Here is a 20,428-nt window from a genome sequence, read left to right as displayed (position 1 = left end):
TCATTTATGGCATTCTGTGTTTTTCCGGGTTCATATAAACTCCGCACATTCCATGTGCCTATTCTACAGCTTTTTTCGATATCAAATTTGGCCAAGCCGGACCCATTCTTCGCACCTCTACCTTATTTAAGAGGCGCCCGTACTCGGGGCCATCGTTTAATTCCTCAGCTATATTGATAAACCTGGGAAAAATAGTGTAGTAGTCATTCCCTGGGATTTCTAAACCGCTGTGTACATGCTGTTTAAGTGGTTACCACCGCACCGGGTACTGTTATGTTTTGACCGTTCTGGCCTACATGACTCCCGCTTAATACAAATACTGAAAGACCAGCTACCGCTTTCCAGGTTTGATTTTATATAAACCCTAAAACCATTGGGCTGCCACCTCCGCCCTCCAGACCGTTGTAAAGACCTTCTTCTCCGCCCTGGATGCCGTTGTGGTCTTCATCCATAACCCTGGAGAAGGGACCCTTAACAGGTACTAGTTTCCTGGGCCAGGAAACACCTGGAATCTGCGGAAGGCAGGGATTGATTCACTTTCCCTGATAGGACTGTCCAAAAAGTAGTTCCTACCCGCTATCCGCGAATCTCTATATACAGCAGTTTTAATATATTAAAATGAATGAGTTTATTATCTAAGGGGATGTCATATAGTTTTTAGAGAAATTCCCTTTAATTTAAGGTGTCGTAAGCGGTATTTAGATTTACAAATACCACCCCTGATGCCTGATATCTTTTGTACTCGTTGTTACTTTTTGCACTCACGATGACCTCTATTAACATAAGTGACCAATTTAAAAAATGATTTATAAATTATTGTAATTTAAATTTTATTAATTTATGAAACAAATATTGCACGTCATAAACTGTAGCAATCAGAAAGTTACTAAGATCTCCCTGCTGTACAGAGTTTTCTATAATTTTATATGGTAACAAATAATAGAGTACTACTACTTTCTTAAACTGTTACACGAAAACTCCACTCGATATACGTACATTTATATGATAAATGTTTCAGTCCGATGCATTAAAAGAAAATACTAATGCATAAAAATGGAAACTTTCCAAGTTTATAATAGACGCTTACTTAAGTTTAAAAATAATTAAAGCAAGTAATATAAATTACTACCTTGCCTATTGAACATAAAAGTAATATAAATTTATATCTCGGTTAACAATTTATATTATAAAAATTTTAACTACGTTAGCCAAGTATCTATGAAATTCCTCGATGCCTAAATTGATGAATATTAATATAAATTTCAAGTCCCACAATATACCTGCTGTAAAATTTCAAAATCTACGACTAATAAAATTATTGGCAACATTTCAGGAGCTTAGTTTTGTACCAGACAAGGTGTATACGGATTCCAAAGGATCCCAAAAATGTTTTAACGTATTACGGAGCCTACTTGATCCTATGCGTTGGTCGGAGTCTACATAAAGCGCTACTTAGATAATAATATACTCGGTGTATATTCTCCTAGAGTTCGTATAACACCGTTTTAGTACGGAGCCCACATTAACCGCTAGATCTATATATATATATATATATATATATATATATATATATATATATATATATATATATATATATATATATATATATCTATATACATATCTATATATAACTATATATATCTATATCTATATATATATATATCTATATCTATATATATATATATATATATATATATATATATATATATATCTATATATATATATATATATATATATATATATATATATATATGTATATATATATATATATATATATATATATATATATATATTACTGATTTCTGGGAAAGAACCGCGTTGAGAATTTAAAACTCGACGTTTCGGTACCCATTTTGGAGCCATTATCAAGAGTGATACGGTTCGGTTCGAGTTCGGGATCTCAATCTGCCTACTCCCCTCAATCGAGACGTACCTGTATGATGTTCTATATTGCAAGAACTGTCTCTCGGCACTGAGGTCTCAATCTGCCTACTCCTCAGTGTCGAGTGACAACCGGTCTTACCCTGTGTGGTTGCTCTTATACTCGCTGTATGCGCAGGAACGGTATGCGCTGACGTGGTCTGAACTGACGTGGCCTGAGCGGTGTGGGCGGGAGGTCACTGAAGCAGGGGTCGCCATGTTGCCGGCAATCGTTTCGCGTTATTGCGCATGTTCAAGCTGTTACGCCGTTTTTCGATCTCGATAGCTTCACGAATGATTATCGATTTTAAGGAGCGGATGGGGGCGATGGTTTTTGCTTTTTCGAAATCTATTTTGTGGCTTGTTTGAATATGATGTTAGGCTAGGGCTGAAGTAGTATCGAAATGTTTGACAGATATATAATGTTTTTGAATGCTCTTATTGATTTGGGTATTGTGGTAGCCGTTTTGTAAGAGTGTTTGCCTTATTGAATTAATTTCGGATGACCTATGATTGTTATCGCCAAGTCTTATGGAACGAAAGCATTCAATACGAGCATTCAAAAACATCTAAACCCCATTCCATCCAAAAAAGAAACCTTGCCGCCGGTCAACCCCAAATCTTTTTACCTTTTATTAAAGGTGTCACTGACAAGATCAGTAGAAATCTTCTTCCTCTAAATATCAAAACCATCTTCACTACTCACTCCAAGTTGTCCAATCTAGTCAGATCCGTAAAAGACCAAATCCCTAATGAAGACCATGGTGTCTACAAGATACCCTGTTCCAGTTGCCGTTCCAGTTCCATAACCGTATTTACGAACATTCTATATCTGTCAAACATTCCGATACTACTTCAGCCCTAGCCCAACATCATATTCAAACAAGGCCACAAAATAGATTTCGAAAAAGCAAAAACCATCGCCCCCAACCGCTCCTTAAAATCGAGAATCATTCGTGAAGCTATCGAAATCGAAAAACGGCCTAACAGCTTGAACGCGTGCGATGACGCGAAACGATTGCCGGCAACATGGTGACCCCTGCTTCAGCGACCTCCCGCCCACACCGCTCAGGCCATGTCAGTTTAGACCACGTCAGCGCATACCGTTCCCGCGCATACAGCGAGTATAAAAGCAGCCACACAGGGTAAGACCGGTTGTCATTCGACACTGAAGAGTAGGCAGATTGAGACCTCAGTGCCGAGAGACAGTTCTTGCAATACAGAACACGATACTGGTATGTCTCGAGTGAGGGGAGTAGGCAGATTGAGACCCCGAACTCCAACCGCACCGTATCACTCTTGATAATGGGTGCCGAAACGTCGAGTAATAAATTCTCAACGCGGTTCTTCCCGAGAACTAAGTAATTTTCATATGTATATATATATATACATATAAATATAAATAAAGGTAAAAGATATCGGCATAGCTTGCAACAAAGGAAAAAAATATAATAAAATATGTGTACAAGATGGAAAGCAACCATATGTTCGTATTTCTGACTATTGGTCGTCTTCAGTACGGTGCAGCCAAGTTAGAAAAAGAGCATATTAACTTGGGAAAGGATCACTACAGGAGCAAGGGTTCCAGTTATTTGTTTTGTCAAATTAATTTTCTGGAAATTTTCTAAAAATTTCCTTTTTAAAATGTTGTCTCTAATGGTGGTTTTAGCACTTATTTAAAAGTTGACGAATCCACAAATTTACTATGCACTTCTATTTAAGACGTGGCTAACAGGCTACAAGCTCGTGGGACATTTTCAGGGGGTGATTTGACCCAACATGAATCAAATATAAATAAATACTACAATATGTACTAATTAGTAATAACAGTAACTGTAGTCAGATCAAATTAAGAGTTGCTCCTTAGATTTCTCACACTGTTTCCAGTCGAAATATATGAAGTTGCAAAAAAATTAAACTTACGAAAATAAAAATTTTATTTACTCCTGGTACCAATATTTTTGTACGGCATTAAGTCACAGGTCATTATTTTTGTATTACCTACCGTACAAATGCCGTACAAATATGTTTGGCTACAAGTCCCTCCCAATGTAAGGATATGATATATTGCCATCCTATTATTATATAGTTAAATTAAATTAAAAAAAAATAGCATTTATCTATAAAATTCTTTATTAAAACAATAAATAAAATATATTCACCTGATATTTATTTTAAATATCAAGTCGTCATTTTTTACATTTATATAAACAAATAAGAATTTTCTTCGTTCATTACTTGTTTAATTTTTTTTTGTATATAACAACTAATGTTACATTTAAATAGACTCATAATGAAACAGTATACAGCAACAAATATACACTTATTACAACAATAACAATATATTCACTAACAAATAGTTTTGAACATAAAAATCATTTTAATATATTTCCATGATGTTTTTATGTAAGATAAACTTATGTACATACTTTAATAAGATGGTTTAATAAGTTCAATGGAAGATATTGCTGTCTTTTTGAACTATATATGTTTTTTCAATTATATCTAGAAATACTTCAGTATGTAATTCAAAATAAATTAGAATTTTACATTATATATAAATTTAATTTTTTCACATAAATATCCATTAAAACATAAAGGAAATATTCAGCTACTTGAAATCGCATCTTGACGTAGTATATAAGCTTTATTGGCAACTTCTATTAGGTTCTGAGCTGTATTTGTTCCGGTCTGCATCAGTAAGGAATAGAAAACACCGTTTGTGTTTTGTAACAGAATATGAGGACTGTCATATTCTAGGATTTCTCCAGCATCCATAACCAATACCTAGAAATAATTAAAGGTGTTACTCTTACATGAAGAATTCGTATAAAGCTTAAAACAGTAATATTTATGTCCTTCAACCTTGCTGTTATGGATTTTGTGTATTGCAGGCAGCGCCATCTTTTTGAAATATAAGAAATTAAATTTCATTAATAAAAGACAATAATTCTTTTGTAAAATACTTTTATACTTCGCAATATTGACAGTGCCGTTAATGAAAAAGAGCTATCCAACTCCTTGAGAGGACATACACCCCAGATTATCACAAACTTTATTTTATTTGCTTTACTTTATTTGTCATTTGCTAAAATTGGGTCTTCGCTTGTGCAGGTCTTTCTAATATTTGTGCATGTTGGTAGGTGATGACTACTTTCGACCGCGCCACAGTCATAGGTAGTGGCCTACTGGTATCCTTATCTCAGGTTACTAGCACAATTTTAGACTCCAGTTCTTAGCCTGTTTAGCGTTCTGCATGTCCATTTCTTCCATTTCGTCTAAAGCCGCAAAATGTGTTGTGGTAGTTGACGCTTGCCACAGGTTTCAGCGAGTTTCAGGTGTTTCGGAGACAGATTTTGATTTTTAAAAAAAAAATTTCCAAGACCTTAGTCGGTTTCGTGGTCATATAAGAGGTGTCTTCGATCCGTTTTACACTTTCTAAAAGACCTAAGAGACCCCCATTTGGTATTAGTTAGTTTGCGCATGATGGTATTACTTACGTTTACTTTTTTCTTGACCTCTTGACAACGGTATTGGTAAGACAGATCTAGATGTATGATGAGGTATTTTGACATCTCGTTGTTCCAGTATCTGTCCATGCCATTTCATTTCTGCATCCTTCAAGCCTGCTTGTTACTAAAGTGGAAATCCCACACCTTTATTTTTTTGGGATTGAATTTCAGATGACTTTTATCATAGTATAGTGCTAAGTCTTCTAGAGCATTTGTTAGTTTTGTCACCAATACAGATCACTTTAAATAACTGAATTCCATTGACGATGAACCCGATTTCCTATCAGACCCCCATGAAAGAAACTGTTACAAAGAATAGTATACATACATCAAATCATTATATGTATAATAGAGCCCGAAACATCGGTTTCAATGAAAATGCAATCGAGGTAAGCTAACCGTCAGTTTTGAAAAACATAACCCAACTTAATAACTTATTGGTTATACTTTTCGCACAATTTTTTAAATATCTTTTGAAAACGATTTCCGGTGTGGAAATCAAAAGGTCAAACGTTATTTAAAAATGTTATTTTCGTTATAATCAATAATTGTAGCTTAACCACATATAAACATAATATTTAACTTGGAACCTTTTTAAACATTTCAAATATTTTTTATGTATAGTCTATCCAAATTAAGCTACTAGTGCTTTAAGTCATACACTGGGCCTAAACATAGCTACCGAACAATTTCAAGATGACAGCGTTCGAAGACAATAATTGTTCGGAAATAGTGAAAAATTCCAACAGAAAAGTACACTGGTGAAATAACAACATTGCAAATCAAAGGACATGAGTAAGACGAAACTTTAATTTCGCTAAGATGTGATAAGTATAACGATTATGAAAAAACAGAATGGCAAAAATATAATCGTGAAGAAGGCAGTACGAGGAGATAGAATAGACTGCAGAAATGTCAAGGGTTTTTTAAGTGTCCATAAAATTTCTCTCCAAGGACCTTCAGATAAGTATACCATTTCAAACCAGTCAGGTGAGTCAGATTGATGAAAGGGTCTTAGAGATCTTTTCCATGTGCACTTTTCTGAATTTAAAATTAAAATAATACTACTAGATACATGATAGGACATTGGACTGGAAAACATAGCTTGGCTGATGGTTCTCTATGGCCCTCTATAGCTCATAGGCTCATAAAAGTAGCTTATATACTCAAAGCTGGTAAAATCGAGTAGGAAAAAACCTAGTCCCTAAACCGATAAGCATAATATCATTAGTACTAAATATTCCACAAAAACTGCTCAATAAGCACAATAGGAGTGGTATTTTGGTGTTCGATAATTTAGGGGCAGCAAGACATGATTCTTTACAAAAACAGCTCTGCAAAATATCACACAGAGGCTGAACTACGTTCTGGAAAACCAAGAAGTGATGTTAAATACGTTTCTCAATATAGAGGAAGCATTTGACAAAACCTCCTGCAAAGCGATTCGTTTAAAATAATTAAACGAAAAATATGCAAATGGATCGACCGTATGTTAAAAAGCCGGGTGATATAAATACAGTTAGTATGGGATACAATGTCACCATAATCCAAAATCATGAAATTTACCAGTAGAAAAAATTAAAAGAGATCGAGTCCTCTAAGCCTAAGTGGTACAAACTGAAATCTGGTAGAATAACTCAACTGATATTTAAAGAAACGTTATATTGGATTTATATCAGTAAAACCAACAATTATATAAGCATTACTGGAAGAGTGGCCAAGCTTTAAAAAAAGTTCTATTTTCAAACTAAATAAGGTACAAATACTTGCTTACTTTGAACCAGCGAGTCTGTGAGTAGTACACCAGTAGCATCTCTGGAGGCTTTACTGGACTCAATAGTCTGCACATCGTTAAGTAAATAAAAAAGGGTTGCAGAAATGTTCAGTAGTGATGGAAACGTAAACATTTATATTTATCAGGTATTACAAAGGTATGTTTACATTTCTGTGGACACTTTCTATAATATACAATATACCTATAAATACCTGAAATTAATAGAAATGTTAACAGTTCTACGCAGAGATATATGCATTCTTGCATTGTGCAAGAGAAATTGACTTAAGAGCTTTCGAACTAAAGCGGATCAATATATGCACAGATAGTCAAAAGTTTATAGTAGCTCTTTGAAACCCTAAGGGGACTCCAGGCTAGTCTGAAAATGCTGCTAAGAAATAGACAGATTGACGGAACATATCTGTGCTGAACTGGTATGTGTATACACAGTTATTTGGTAAATACACAGCAATGAAAAGCGGATGAATTTTTAAGAAGTGGATCAGCTACAAAATATACACTTCGACCCAGAGGCGACTGTAATAGTGCCAAAAAGTACCGTCCAGACCGGAAAAAAATGGCCTAAATCTAAACACAACATAATTCTCACTTCGAAAATATACCTGGTAAAGCACATAAAACTTTGACTTACTTTATCTGAATCCATAATCGTGTGCAACCTATGAGCCACAGTTATTACTGTGCAGTCTGCAAATTTCTTCCTAATAGTTTTTTGAATGAGTGCATCTGTATGAAGATCAACATTAGCTGTAGCTTCATCCAAAACTAGTATTTTGTTTTGGCGAACTATGGCTCTAGCTAAACAAAATAGCTGGCGTTGTCCTACACTAAAATTAATACCACCTTCTGCCATTTTATTGTCCAGGCCTTCAGGAAGATCATTGACAACATATTTAAGCTCTGTATCTTCCAGAGCCTTCCATAATATCTAAAAAAAAATAAAAAAAATGATATAGACAACTTCATAAATAGCTTGTAGTACATTTTATCTACAGTAAGTGATATAAGATATCAAAAGATATAAGTTTCTCAATGTTAGTGTTGGTATTAATAATAAATTTGACCTGGAAATATTTTTAAACATATTTTCAGTAACAAGAAAAAATAGAGAATATGATTAAAAACGTGTGACATAAAGTGAGGTACAGAAATCTTAGATAATAGATAGAAAATAACAACTATCACAATTATGTGTTATTGCATTAAAAACGTATAAAACACTAATTAAATGGAAAGTCTCTACAAGATAGCAATCATAGTGTATACAGCAGAACCAGATATAGGTATATAAAAAAGAACTTAATGAAACACCATAAAATAAATGTTGTATGTTGAAACGATTGTAAACTTTTCGGGATGTGAATATATCTCTTGCAAATACAGAAAACAAAGAATAGTAAAATGTTGAAAAAATCTTTTGCAAGGGGTGAAATGTGTAATAATTAACGAGACGCTTGATGTGACAATGTACACCCTACGTAACGCAACTATTTTAAGAAGAAAAAGGAAGCAGCCTATTACCGAAGAGAAAAAAATATTTGTAATTTGAGTTAAAAAAAAAGAAATACAAAATATGGTTTCCAAATCACTAAAATAATTTAGAAACTAAACTAGGGCTAAACTTTTTGCTTACTTCATCAGGATATTCATTAAACGGATCCAAGTTATACCTAACTGTACCAGAAAAGAGTACTGGTTCTTGAGGTATAATGGATATCTTTGACCTCACTTTACTTAATGGGATTAATTTTGAATCAATTCCATCGATAATAATGCTACCCTCTGTAGAAGTCAACCGAAACATTGCTTGAACAATAGAGGATTTTCCAGCTCCAGTTCTTCCGACGATGCCAATCTTTTCTTTCGGATTAACAATAAAACTAAGATTCTTTAGAACCAAAGGTAACGTATTGGAGTACCTGAAAAATTAAGAATAAACGTATAAAAAACTGATTTATTAAATTAATGTATTAGCGTTTAATGGATTTGATCTAAACCTGAAAACTCTTAAAGGAAAATTATAAATAAAGCACGACACTGTTATGGCTGTTAATATGTTTTTATTTTGAGGAACATAATTAGTAACTACTAAATGTATTCATCTCTTAGCTATAAATAGTCATACACACGTTTATACAGTGAGAGATTAAAGTCATAGACCCCTCAGTCAACTCGTTTATTAGTTAAAACAAAATCGCTGGCACACGTCGATTTTTTTAATTTTTTCTATATCTAAACCTCATTAGATGAGAACCACACCCCCAATTTTTTTTAAATAGTTGAAGGAATCACGTGACAAAATCTAATTCTAATAATTCTGTCTTGGTAATACCTAATTTATGATAATTTTGAAAACTATATTTTTCAGTGTTTATTTAATATTTTTATACCAACCCTAAGGATAATTTGTTGAAAACAATTTGCCCCTGTTCCGGCCAAGTTTTAGGAGGTTCTACACCTTCTTCAGTTTCTTTCGTTAGATCTGTATATTCTTGGACCCTCTCTACAGAAGTCATTTGATTTTCTAATTCACTCCACTGCCTAATGCCATATTGAAACATTCCTGTGAGACTCATCGATTGGGTTAAAGCCAGGCCAACATTTCCTCCAAATTTTTCTAAAAATGTTAAATTAATTGCTTTAAAATGTTCCACAAAAAACTGTTTCTAATGAAAATATTAATACAAGTAACATATTAATGTGAAATAGCCAAATGGAAAAAATTTGATACATATTACGTTAATAGCCCATATTTAACCTAGCAACAAAATAGGCGGTTATCGTGCTTTGTACCTTTTGCCTATTAGTTGTTCTGTAACCTTAAGAACGTTCGTAACAAGCGTTGATATATTTTTTTTTTATTTTCTTCGAACATCGATTCTAAGATAATCGATAGTAAACAACATTTCTCAAATGAAAAATTAAAATTTTGATGAAGATAATGTTTAAGGATGACAATGTTGTTTGTTTAATGTAAAGTGGAGAGGTAAAGATAGAAAAACGTTACAAAATAAAAACGTTTAACATTCAGGAACAATTTTTAGAGTTCCATTATTTGATGTTAATGATGGGAAAACTCCCTCTGAAAAACATGCTACTAAAAGAAATGTCAGAACATGATGTTGGAATTATTATTAGACTAGAAGAAAGCAAATACTACAAAGGAATTTTGAAACTTATTTTTTACACCTAATTTATAATACATTACAAAATGACTGTCATTGACGGCAAGACACTATGGGACAGAGCTAGAAGTACAGATATACGACGTACATGCAAGGTGGAGAACATCAAGAACTGGGTAAGAAGTAGAAGAGTAGAATAGAACAATCGTATAAGCCGAATGACAACAAATAGTAGGAACACCACGATAACGCTGGAACGACAACTTACTGGAGACAGATTGAAAAACAGACAGAGTCATGTCTATATAAAAAGAAGAAGAAGAAAGGAAGAAAATGGTTGGAGAAAAGAAGAAGAGAAAACAATATTTTAAGTTATAAAATAGATCAAAATTGAATATTTGACCCTGAAAAAATTTTGGAGAAAACCTTAAAGAAGACAACAGGGCAACCAAAAACTATTATATATAGTTACAAAAGGTCTAAGAGAAATTACGATAAGATCACGATAAAGTGCAACAAAAGGTTAGAGAGAACAAAGAGGCTAGAAATAGGTATGACAGGTCTAAAAGAGAGAACGATAAGGATATATACAAGGTAGCAAAGAGAAGAGCAAAGCGCGCTATAGTTACTGCTAAGAAAAGATCGTCTGCACAGCTGTATAAAGAGTTGAAAACACACGAAGGGATCAAAAGATTTAAGTCAACCGATGTTGATAAAGCAAATACATTATGAGTAGTTTGGAAAGTTGCTAAATGAAAAACACCAGAGGAGGGATAGGGGATGCGGGATGCCAAATGAGAATTTAACACCGGTGATAGCGAGAGATAAAGTTGTCGAGGCTTAAATAGGATGAAGAATGATAAGGCAGTAGGACCTGATGGAACACCTGTATAGGTTTGAAAGGCTCTAGGTAAGGAATGATGCCCCATGCATGGAGATGCCACATGCGTGGAGAGAGAGTGTGATGGTACCATTTTATAAAGATAAAGAGGACATTCAGAATTGTAAGAGCTATAGAGAGATAAAGTTAATGTAGCACGCAATGAAAATTTGGGAGAGAACTTTAGAACGAAGATTAAGAGAAATCTATAGGAGAAGGCGAGTTCGGGTTTATGCCATGAAGGAGGCAACGGATGCCTTGTTTGCCTTGTTTGCTTAAGACAGTTGATAGAGAAATACAGCAAGAAGAGAAGTGAGCTACAGTTGATATTTATAGACCTTGAGAAATCGTACGACACAGTTCCTAGAAAAGAGCTATAAAAATTTGAGGGAGACATAGGTTCCTGAGAAATATGTAAGGCTCGTAAAGTATATGTATGAGGGAACGTACACCAAAGTAAGAACTGCTGTCGGAATGACCGAAAGTTTACCAGTGACGGTTGGTTTGCATCAAGGCTCTTCACTGAGTCCTTAGCTGTTTAATCTTGTTATGGATGTACTGACAGAGAAAGTAAAGGTGGGGGTTCCCTGGTCAATGCTCTTTGCTGATAATATCGTGTTAGTAGAGGAAAACAAAGAAATGTAGGAGAAGTTGGAGTATTGGAGAAGAGCTATTGAAGAGGGGTGTCTTTAGGTTAGCAGGTCGAAAATGGAGTAAATGTGGTTGGGAGAAAGAGAAATCGTTGGGAACATATAATTGCTTGGATAAAAAAGACGATAATGCAGCAAGTGTAATAAACCAATAACAATAAAACATCTGCTAACAGAATGTAGTGAATTTAACGCTTACAAACAATCGACACCTAAACATTTAAACAATATGAAAGACATTCTTAACCTTCACACTGACTGTAAAATTCCTTTGTAAATGTTACTTAGTAAGTAAGATATAATGTACCTAAATTCATACTTTCTATACCTATTGGATTTTCCTTACCCTGCTAATGACCGTGGTTAATGCGGCTATCTTCTGAATAAAAAGAATAATGAAGAATATGACATTATAGACGATGAAAAACAAAAATTTCTAGAATTACTTGGTATAGTATGAAAAGCGGAACAAATACCTATAAACTGGGAAAGAGGTTTCACTTTACCTATCCTGAAGAAGCGCGATAATAAGAAATGCAATACGAATTACTCTGCTTATTACAGTTATTCAATCATTATACATAAACACCAAACAATTCGTAATAAGTAAAAATATGGTATCAAAAGAGTTCAGAACTACAGCGGGTGTAAGACAGGAATGAAGTCTAAGCCCTTTATCATTTATGGCGCTTATGCAATACCTCATAAAAGAAACAAAAACAAAAACTATGTCATGAAATATAGAGTACTGGAACCTAAAAAACAGAGACATCAGATTGGGTGTTTGCAGATGATGTAGCCATACTCGCATTGACAGTAAATCCAAAGAAGTCTAACAATATGGAACAAAGCTTTAAATAAATTAAAAATTAACATAAACAAGGAGAAATCAAAAGCGATGGTCGTAGCCAAAAACAGAGTGGATATAGAAGTCCAGATTGAAGGAACAGAAATTAAACAGGTAAAAAAGCTTGAAGGTGTGACAATTGATAAAACTGACCGACAAGTAGTAATAAGCAATAGAAAAAACAATCATCAACACAGAGGAAATAGCGAAACAAACTATAACAAATATTTTTTTTTATAAACAAGATTTTTTAGGACGTCTCTCGTTATCGATTCTGCATATTTCTCACATCGACCTACATGGCTGATAAACTACTACTATAAAATATATCAAACATCCTCATTCGTAGGCTTACTTCTTCTGTAACAGGCTTACTTTTCCCGTTAAAAGAATTCTGATTTTAAATATATGCTCTTCCATCTCAGATTCACTAATGTAAAATTGCGGAAAATGTTAAGACCAATATGCGGATTTATTGAGTTTTCATAGGATTACATTAGTAATCCCTTAAAGAAAGACTTCGAAGTACAATCATGCTTAGTAATTAATTTAGAAAACATCTCCTATATAATAAGTTTATCCACCAATAGACTTGAGTGTAAATATATAGGACATACCGCAGATTCTTGCCCTAAAGTTCTTAGTGGATTAGACCTCATTCTTCGTTCAACTAATCATCCTCCCTCTTTTTCATTTCTTACTGACACTTTAACTTCTTTAACTATTTTAACTTTCTTTAACTAACTATTAAATAAACTTCCCTTATTAGAAATTGAGTTTATCCCCATTAACCATATGTAGAATAATAATGTCTGACAATAATGCAAAAGATAGGAAACTCCGCCGATAGTTTTCTTCTTACTTCCGCCATTTTTACCGCTTAACTACTCCTGGTTCATTTCCTTCTTTATCTCATTTTACGTTTTAGATATCATCCAAACCTGCCACAAAAGTCCAAATCTAATTATCTATCGGATTATTAAATAGTACCATCAGTCCCATAACATAATGGAAATATATAAACTAAATACAGCTACAAATAAAAAATCACAAAAAACCGTGTCACTAAATTCTTGAATAAGTTAAAACAACAACCTCACACATCTGATTATAATATAAGTGAATCTAATCACAGCATTCAAAATCAATAATCTCTTAATGGTATTATAATACAATACGTAATATTTTTATAGTCCCCCTGTTCGAGTGGCCATAGTTAGCGAGCACGTTAATGTAAATAAAAAAGTACAATATCTCCAGAATCAATTACAGTTTTTTCATTATGCCTCTCTTCAGTTGCCATATTTTTGTGATTGACGTCTTTTTTGGTTCATATTCTTTATAGTTCTCAGTTGCTCTACAGGTTCAGTCAGAATAAATAAATAAAATTTAAACTAAACTGAGTTGTTATCACTTACCTCCTTTTACAACCAAAAGAGCAACTAAAACTAGCCCAATATAAAGCACACAGAAAAAGTCTAACCAGAAGGCAAAAGTTCTAGTGGCTCCTAAATACATAAAAAATGCTGCGCTATGAATATTTTGGAGATTGTCAAATTCCACAGCCAATATCTCTTGCGCTTTAAATGCTCTTATCGTAGTTAGACCTTGAAGAGATGCCGTCAGATGTGAATATACAGGACTGCGATCTAAAAATAAATTTTGATTTAGTATAAATTAAATTCTATAGTTGTCCCGAAATCTAGCAATAAACGTACTATAATCTTATAGCAAAAAAGTAAAAAGCGTCTCGTAATGGATGAAATTGATTCGTTCCCGGATCTTAAGCGTTTAAATTATATTCTAAAGTCAAGATAATGATGAAAATGTTAATAATCAATAAATTTTGTATATTACATTTAATAAATTTTAAAGTTATTAAAATTTTTAAAATAAATAGTTAAAAAAATACAAAATAATGATTATCAAAATTTTGAAGATTTAAATTTGTGATTTTTTTATTTCTTATTTCATTCATAAAAAACCAGCAGTTTTATTTTTAGAATATAACGATAATAAAAATGAAGTAATTAAGCATTAATACAAGATCATAATCATAATGTAAATGTTGAATAAATTCTATATTATATTTAACAAATTTTAAAAATTACTAAAATCATCAACAAAATTTTTAATGAAACACCGTGTAACGATATAATGTATAACGTACAACGTGCCAATGTGTAACGATAATACTACAAAAGAGAATTGAAATCCTATCATATAAATAATACCTCAATCAGCCATGGGAGCTTATCGTATATGCTTCGCCTAGCTCAGTCTCTCAAGTGTGAAGTCTTGTCTTAAACTATGAATTAAGCAATGTACTCTCAGCTGGTAGATCATAATTAAAATTTAAATATTGAATAAATTCTATATTATATTTAACAAATTTTAAAAATTACTAAAAATATAAAAAAAACTTTTAACGAAAAATAAAAAAAAAATTAATTTTTTTAAATTTTAAAGTACTTAAATATGTGGTGTTATTAACAATTCTGCAGTTAGGAGATATAAAATTTCATAACACAATATAGTCATAACCCGCGATAAGAAGTAGTCACTTCTGTCTCCGCAGATTTTTCTTTCCTGAACGCATACTCGCGGTCGGATATGCCACCCTTCTCCATTATTTCCCTCTCCAGTATTGCCTTCACAAGACTCTTAGAGACCTTAAGATAGGTATTTAACAGGCATATAGGTTTGTACGACTCAGGCTATTCTAATTCCTTTTCCAGTTTTGGTATAGTATGAGATTTGCCGTTTTCAGATCTCCTGAGAACTCTTGCCTTTTTAGCAAGTTGTTCATAATATCCTGTACGCATTGTACCTCCTCCTTAACTATGATTTTTATTATCTTATTCTCTTTCTATTTCTCTATCTATTTCTCTTATTCTATACTATAAGGTCCAAGCGCTTTGCCCGCTGCGCTGTTTTGCCAGCCTTCGTCACTTCTTTCCTTGTGAATATAGTAACGGGCGTCTCCACCTGGAATGGCGTACAGTTTACTTATTCCCTCTCTGAAAAACAAAACTGCGCCACCTTAATGGGAACATAAATGTTTGGACTGCAGATAAAAAATTCGATGTTATGATAGTAAATCTGTGATTCATAGGTAGCCTCTTTACTTTAAGAATTTTTTGTACCAATTCATATTAATCATCATATTGAAGTATTATATTATATTACAGTTAAATTCTAATTTAATGTTAAAACAATACTTACTGATCGACTCCACTCTCTTTACATCTCGGCTGGTCTCCAAAAATATAAACCTCATAAAGTAAAATATTACTAATACTACTATAGTCGGTATTAGCATCCAAGGACTTAAAGTTCCAATAACTAGACATATGGATAATACTGATAAACCAATCTGAAAATAATTTAAGGCTCATATTATTAGCGATGCAATTAAAATTTAATTAAAAGCAGTGTATAAAGAAAGATCAAAGATCTAAATACTGTTACAGCTTTAAATACTATGAGGATATATTTCTATGCCAAGATCAAGAATAGTTTGAGACTGAAAACAATCTTTTTAAAAAATGATATAAAAATAAATATGAAAACATGGATAGGAATGGCGGCATCTAAGAGAATATCTAGAAATATAGAAATAAGAAAACTGTCATATTTTAAATAATTTCTTCGAATAAAGATTAACACAACCCAAAATACAAGATTAATCTAGTTTAAAATAGAGCAATTTTTTAGTGGGATGTTTAGATTTAGTCTGTTATCAAGAATATCCCGGAATTTAATCCAGTGGTTATATTTATTACTTAGCGACGGCGGAGGTTCTGTTTCGAGGATATTTGTGGATATCATGACCAAAACAGGAGAGTGGTTGGATGAAAGATCGAAACAAAATTGTGCTGTCTAGGATTCGAGTGGTATTCTTTTGGTCATATAGAAATCGACCAAGTCTGGAATTTTGTTTGTATCTGTGGGCCCCTAAAATGTGAAGCAAATAGTGGCTCACAGATACAAATGAAGCCGTAAATTAATTAAATAGGATTCATTGAGGAAGCTGGCTGACAGCCAACACCTACACAAATAAAAACAATCATACAAAAAGACTTACCCAACGAGATAAAAGAAAAAATCGAAGAAAAAAAATACTACAGCACGATTGAAAACTTTGTTAAACAATAATCAAAAAATCTATCTGCCACGGAAACCTCTGAGTCTTGCTATGGAAGGCAACATGAAAGATTAACCGACCACAACTCTCTAATCTGCATATCCGGACCAGTAACGGAGATGGGCTAAAAGTAACAATGAAAAATCCACAGTCTTTGCCAAATACCTGGAGGAAGTGTTCCAACCACATAATAATCTCAAAATAACAACCCTGATACAAAAGATAATATTCAAATATATTTAGAATAGCCACACCAAATAGAAGCACCATTGGAGACATTCACTGTCAAACAAGTTTTCAACAAAATCTAAACAGATCTGAATTCGAAAAAGTCCTCAGGATTCGACTTATTCACTGCAAGAATTCTAAAAGAACTTTCCAAGAAAGGAGTGTAATATTTAATATAGATTTTAAACGGAATCTCACCAACTGGTTACTATCTCCTTTTGTGGAATGTAGCACAAATCATCTTAATACCTAAACCAGGCAAGTCTTTAGAATAAGTTAAATCCTATAAACCTATCAGTCTACTTTTCACAGTCAGTCTCCTGCAAGTCTCGTGTAATTCAATTAAACAATTTACTTATTGCAATCATTATTACATATTGAAAATAAATGGGATGTTAAAAAAATAGAGAGAAATAGAACTAAAAGAAAGATCTGCATACTAAAACTAAGATATAGTTAACCTATAAATACAGTTCAACCTTACAACTCAAATACAGTTAAAAGCACTTACAAAAAATACATTAAATGCAGAAAATATCTGAAACAGAAAAATATTTTGAATAAAGCGTCGAAAAAAATGAAAACTTTCATTATAACCAGCTCAATAAATAATATTGTAATGACTTTCTTATCTACAGAAATAATAATTTCTTTGGGAATTAATGAATACTTTTACTTTAAACCAATAATTAATATATGAAAGTTAATCCCTTAACGAAAATTTATTACAAATAATTGCTACAAGGGCTGTACATAGGTACTATGCAAGAAATTCCTTCTCCAGTGACATTGGCAGGGTATTTTACTCTTACGTCTACCTCAGACTAAGAAGTCAGATTAGAATAGTCGGCCTGTAAATAAGTATAGTCAATATTTGATATAACTAATAACCGATGACCTTGTCAAAGGAACAACTTTTAGATCTCAATCAATTATTTAAAAATAATAAAATACATATTAGTTTCAATTTTTGAATTCAATACTTACCTGCAGTGTGTCCAAAATAGTAGTTGGTAACACTTCATCTACAATTCCAATATCTTTGGAAAACCTATTTAAAATTCTCCCAGATGGATTATTATTAAAGAAATACATAGGACTATATATGATGTTATCAAACATTTTATTATGCATAACTATAGAAGAAGATAGACCCCATCTGTAGAAAAATATTGAACGTGTATAAGTCACTATAAGCAAAAATAAAACAAAGGTCGTGTAGACGTATACAGTTATATTTCCGGTGAAGAAAGAGGTCAACCAGTGATCTTTGGTCAAGTCGTATGGATTAGCAATTACTGTGGAAGATTGGTTCGTTTTGTACAAAACTGTTGTTGAATTATACGTTTGTATTACCCACTGTTCAATATTAACCCTACAAAATAATAGAGATGTGTAAATATTATGGTAATTCAAATTAAATATTATAAATATAAATAATATAAATTAAAAACCTTTGCTACCAACATATTCTAATATTTTATTTTGAAAATGAAGACGTAGTTTTGTGTCTTTCTATCTGTGCTCGTAATAACTTAATAAACGAGAAACAGCATGTAAATTATAGATTATGTTATAACAAAACAAGAAATACACAAACAAGTATAAGACAAAAGAGTATTAAGGGGACCGGAATGCGAAATTGACCACTATATAAGACCAAAATGCTTTACCTTCAGTATCGACCGCGACCACTACACTTAAATGATAACCAACCAGCACAATCAAAACTACTGGAAACAAATTCACCTAAATACAATATTAATGCACTGCAAAACGACTCATTTTTATATAAGTTACAGCTTAGCCAAAAATTAACAATAACAACAATATAACAATAAAAACAAAAATAAACAACAACAATAATAAAAAAAATTATTGAAGCAGCTTATGAAGCGCTCGGCATGATCCCAAAGAACAAAAACGATACTCCATTGTGGTGGACAAATGACATCGCTAATGCAGTACACAACAAGAAACAATAATATCAAAAGCGGCTACAAATAAATGACTCAGATGATAGATGAATACTATGCAAGATTAAAGAGAGAAGTAAAAAAATCTAGTAACTAAAGCAAAAAATATTTCCTGGGAAAGTAAATGCTCAACAAATATAAATAGGGTCAACAAGTTCAAGAGAAGCATGGAAAACGGTAAAAAATCCTGAGAATAAACGGAAAAAAGCGAGTAGAATAGATTTAATAGAAGAAAGATCTTGTATCAAACATTACTCACAACTTTTGACTGAAACAAGACTGAAATTCACGAACACCATTATCACAACATATGAAGTCGATTGCGATGATCAAGATAAAATAACAGTACAGGAAGTCGAAGATGTAATATTAACTATAAAAAATCGAAAAGCATGCGGACCATAAAATATACCGAAGAAATTACTAAAACACATTACACAAGTATTACGGGAAATACTAGGGTATGATTTCATCTTATTTGGAGTGGACTATCTCCTAAGTGGACTAAAGCACATATGTAATTAACAACATCTACAAAAAAGAGACAAAAAGAATTGTGTGAATTGAAAAATAATAAAAAATAAAATTTAAGAAGAAATGACAGATGTATGTATGTATGACAGATGTATGTATATTAGCCTACAACCTTTCAACTCATATAATCTTTATAGATCTGACAAAGGTATAGAATATCGTAACACTCAATGATCTGCGTAGCAGTGGAAAAATAAAAACTAAACAAAAAAAATATATAAAAGTAGTTACAGCTTCACAAAAATATAACACTAAACATAAAAACGGGAAAAAATTAACTAGAGAATTTTTATTAGTAAAGCTACTGCATAGCACCTACACTCTTCAAAAAAATATATATCTGAATGATGCGCTCTCAGTGCGGAGAAGAAAGTGTTGCAATATGGGCATCTCAATTAAAGGCGAGGGATTGTACATTATACACTTCGCTGAAAACCAAACCATTTTGGCTTAAGACTGAAGTGATAGGTATAAATTATTTGCTTATAAAATTGGGTTATTTTGTTTTGTACTTAAGGAGGCCTTACAATTAAGATACAAAAAAACGAGTACTTAGTTGCAAGAGAAAAACAGATCAGTCACTTGACAGGTATATGGACTATTGTGGAATAATAAAATAAAAGAAAATAAAACGCCGGCTTACTAAACGTGATAGGGTGAGCAACAAAAATATTGACTTAGCCCCTCAAATTGCTCATAGAATGCCATAAAAATATGACCAAAAAAGATAGAAAAATGGATTCTGCCAACTAGAAGAAAACGAGGTAGACCAAAAGGGTTCTGGAGAGAAGATGTCGAAGGTGTAATGACCACC

The 20,428-nt window shown here is 32.7% G+C and overlaps 1 protein-coding gene across 11 annotated transcripts in view; it reads right to left on the bottom strand.

The window, feature by feature from the left end:
* Positions 1-4,056: 4,056 nt before the first annotated feature.
* LOC140451733 (probable multidrug resistance-associated protein lethal(2)03659) overlaps positions 4,057-20,428 on the bottom strand; it is a 207,570-nt gene continuing 191,198 nt past the window's right edge. For all 11 annotated transcript variants that reach the window (XM_072545595.1, XM_072545590.1, XM_072545610.1 and 8 more), the window contains 7 exons: positions 18,092-18,479; positions 15,955-16,105; positions 14,148-14,378; positions 9,622-9,844; positions 8,861-9,146; positions 7,859-8,155; positions 4,057-4,707 (listed from right to left, as the gene is read on the bottom strand). In XM_072545595.1, the coding sequence (XP_072401696.1) occupies positions 4,528-4,707; positions 7,859-8,155; positions 8,861-9,146; positions 9,622-9,844; positions 14,148-14,378; positions 15,955-16,105; positions 18,092-18,479 (1,756 nt within the window). In that variant the 3' untranslated portion in view covers positions 4,057-4,527. The remainder of the gene's footprint in view (positions 4,708-7,858; positions 8,156-8,860; positions 9,147-9,621; positions 9,845-14,147; positions 14,379-15,954; positions 16,106-18,091; positions 18,480-20,428) is intronic.

Source organism: Diabrotica undecimpunctata, chromosome 1 (assembly GCF_040954645.1).
Source record: "Diabrotica undecimpunctata isolate CICGRU chromosome 1, icDiaUnde3, whole genome shotgun sequence".
In the NCBI taxonomy this organism is placed as follows: Eukaryota; Metazoa; Arthropoda; class Insecta; order Coleoptera; family Chrysomelidae; genus Diabrotica; species Diabrotica undecimpunctata.
This window is presented reverse-complemented; position numbering and strand designations above follow the sequence as displayed.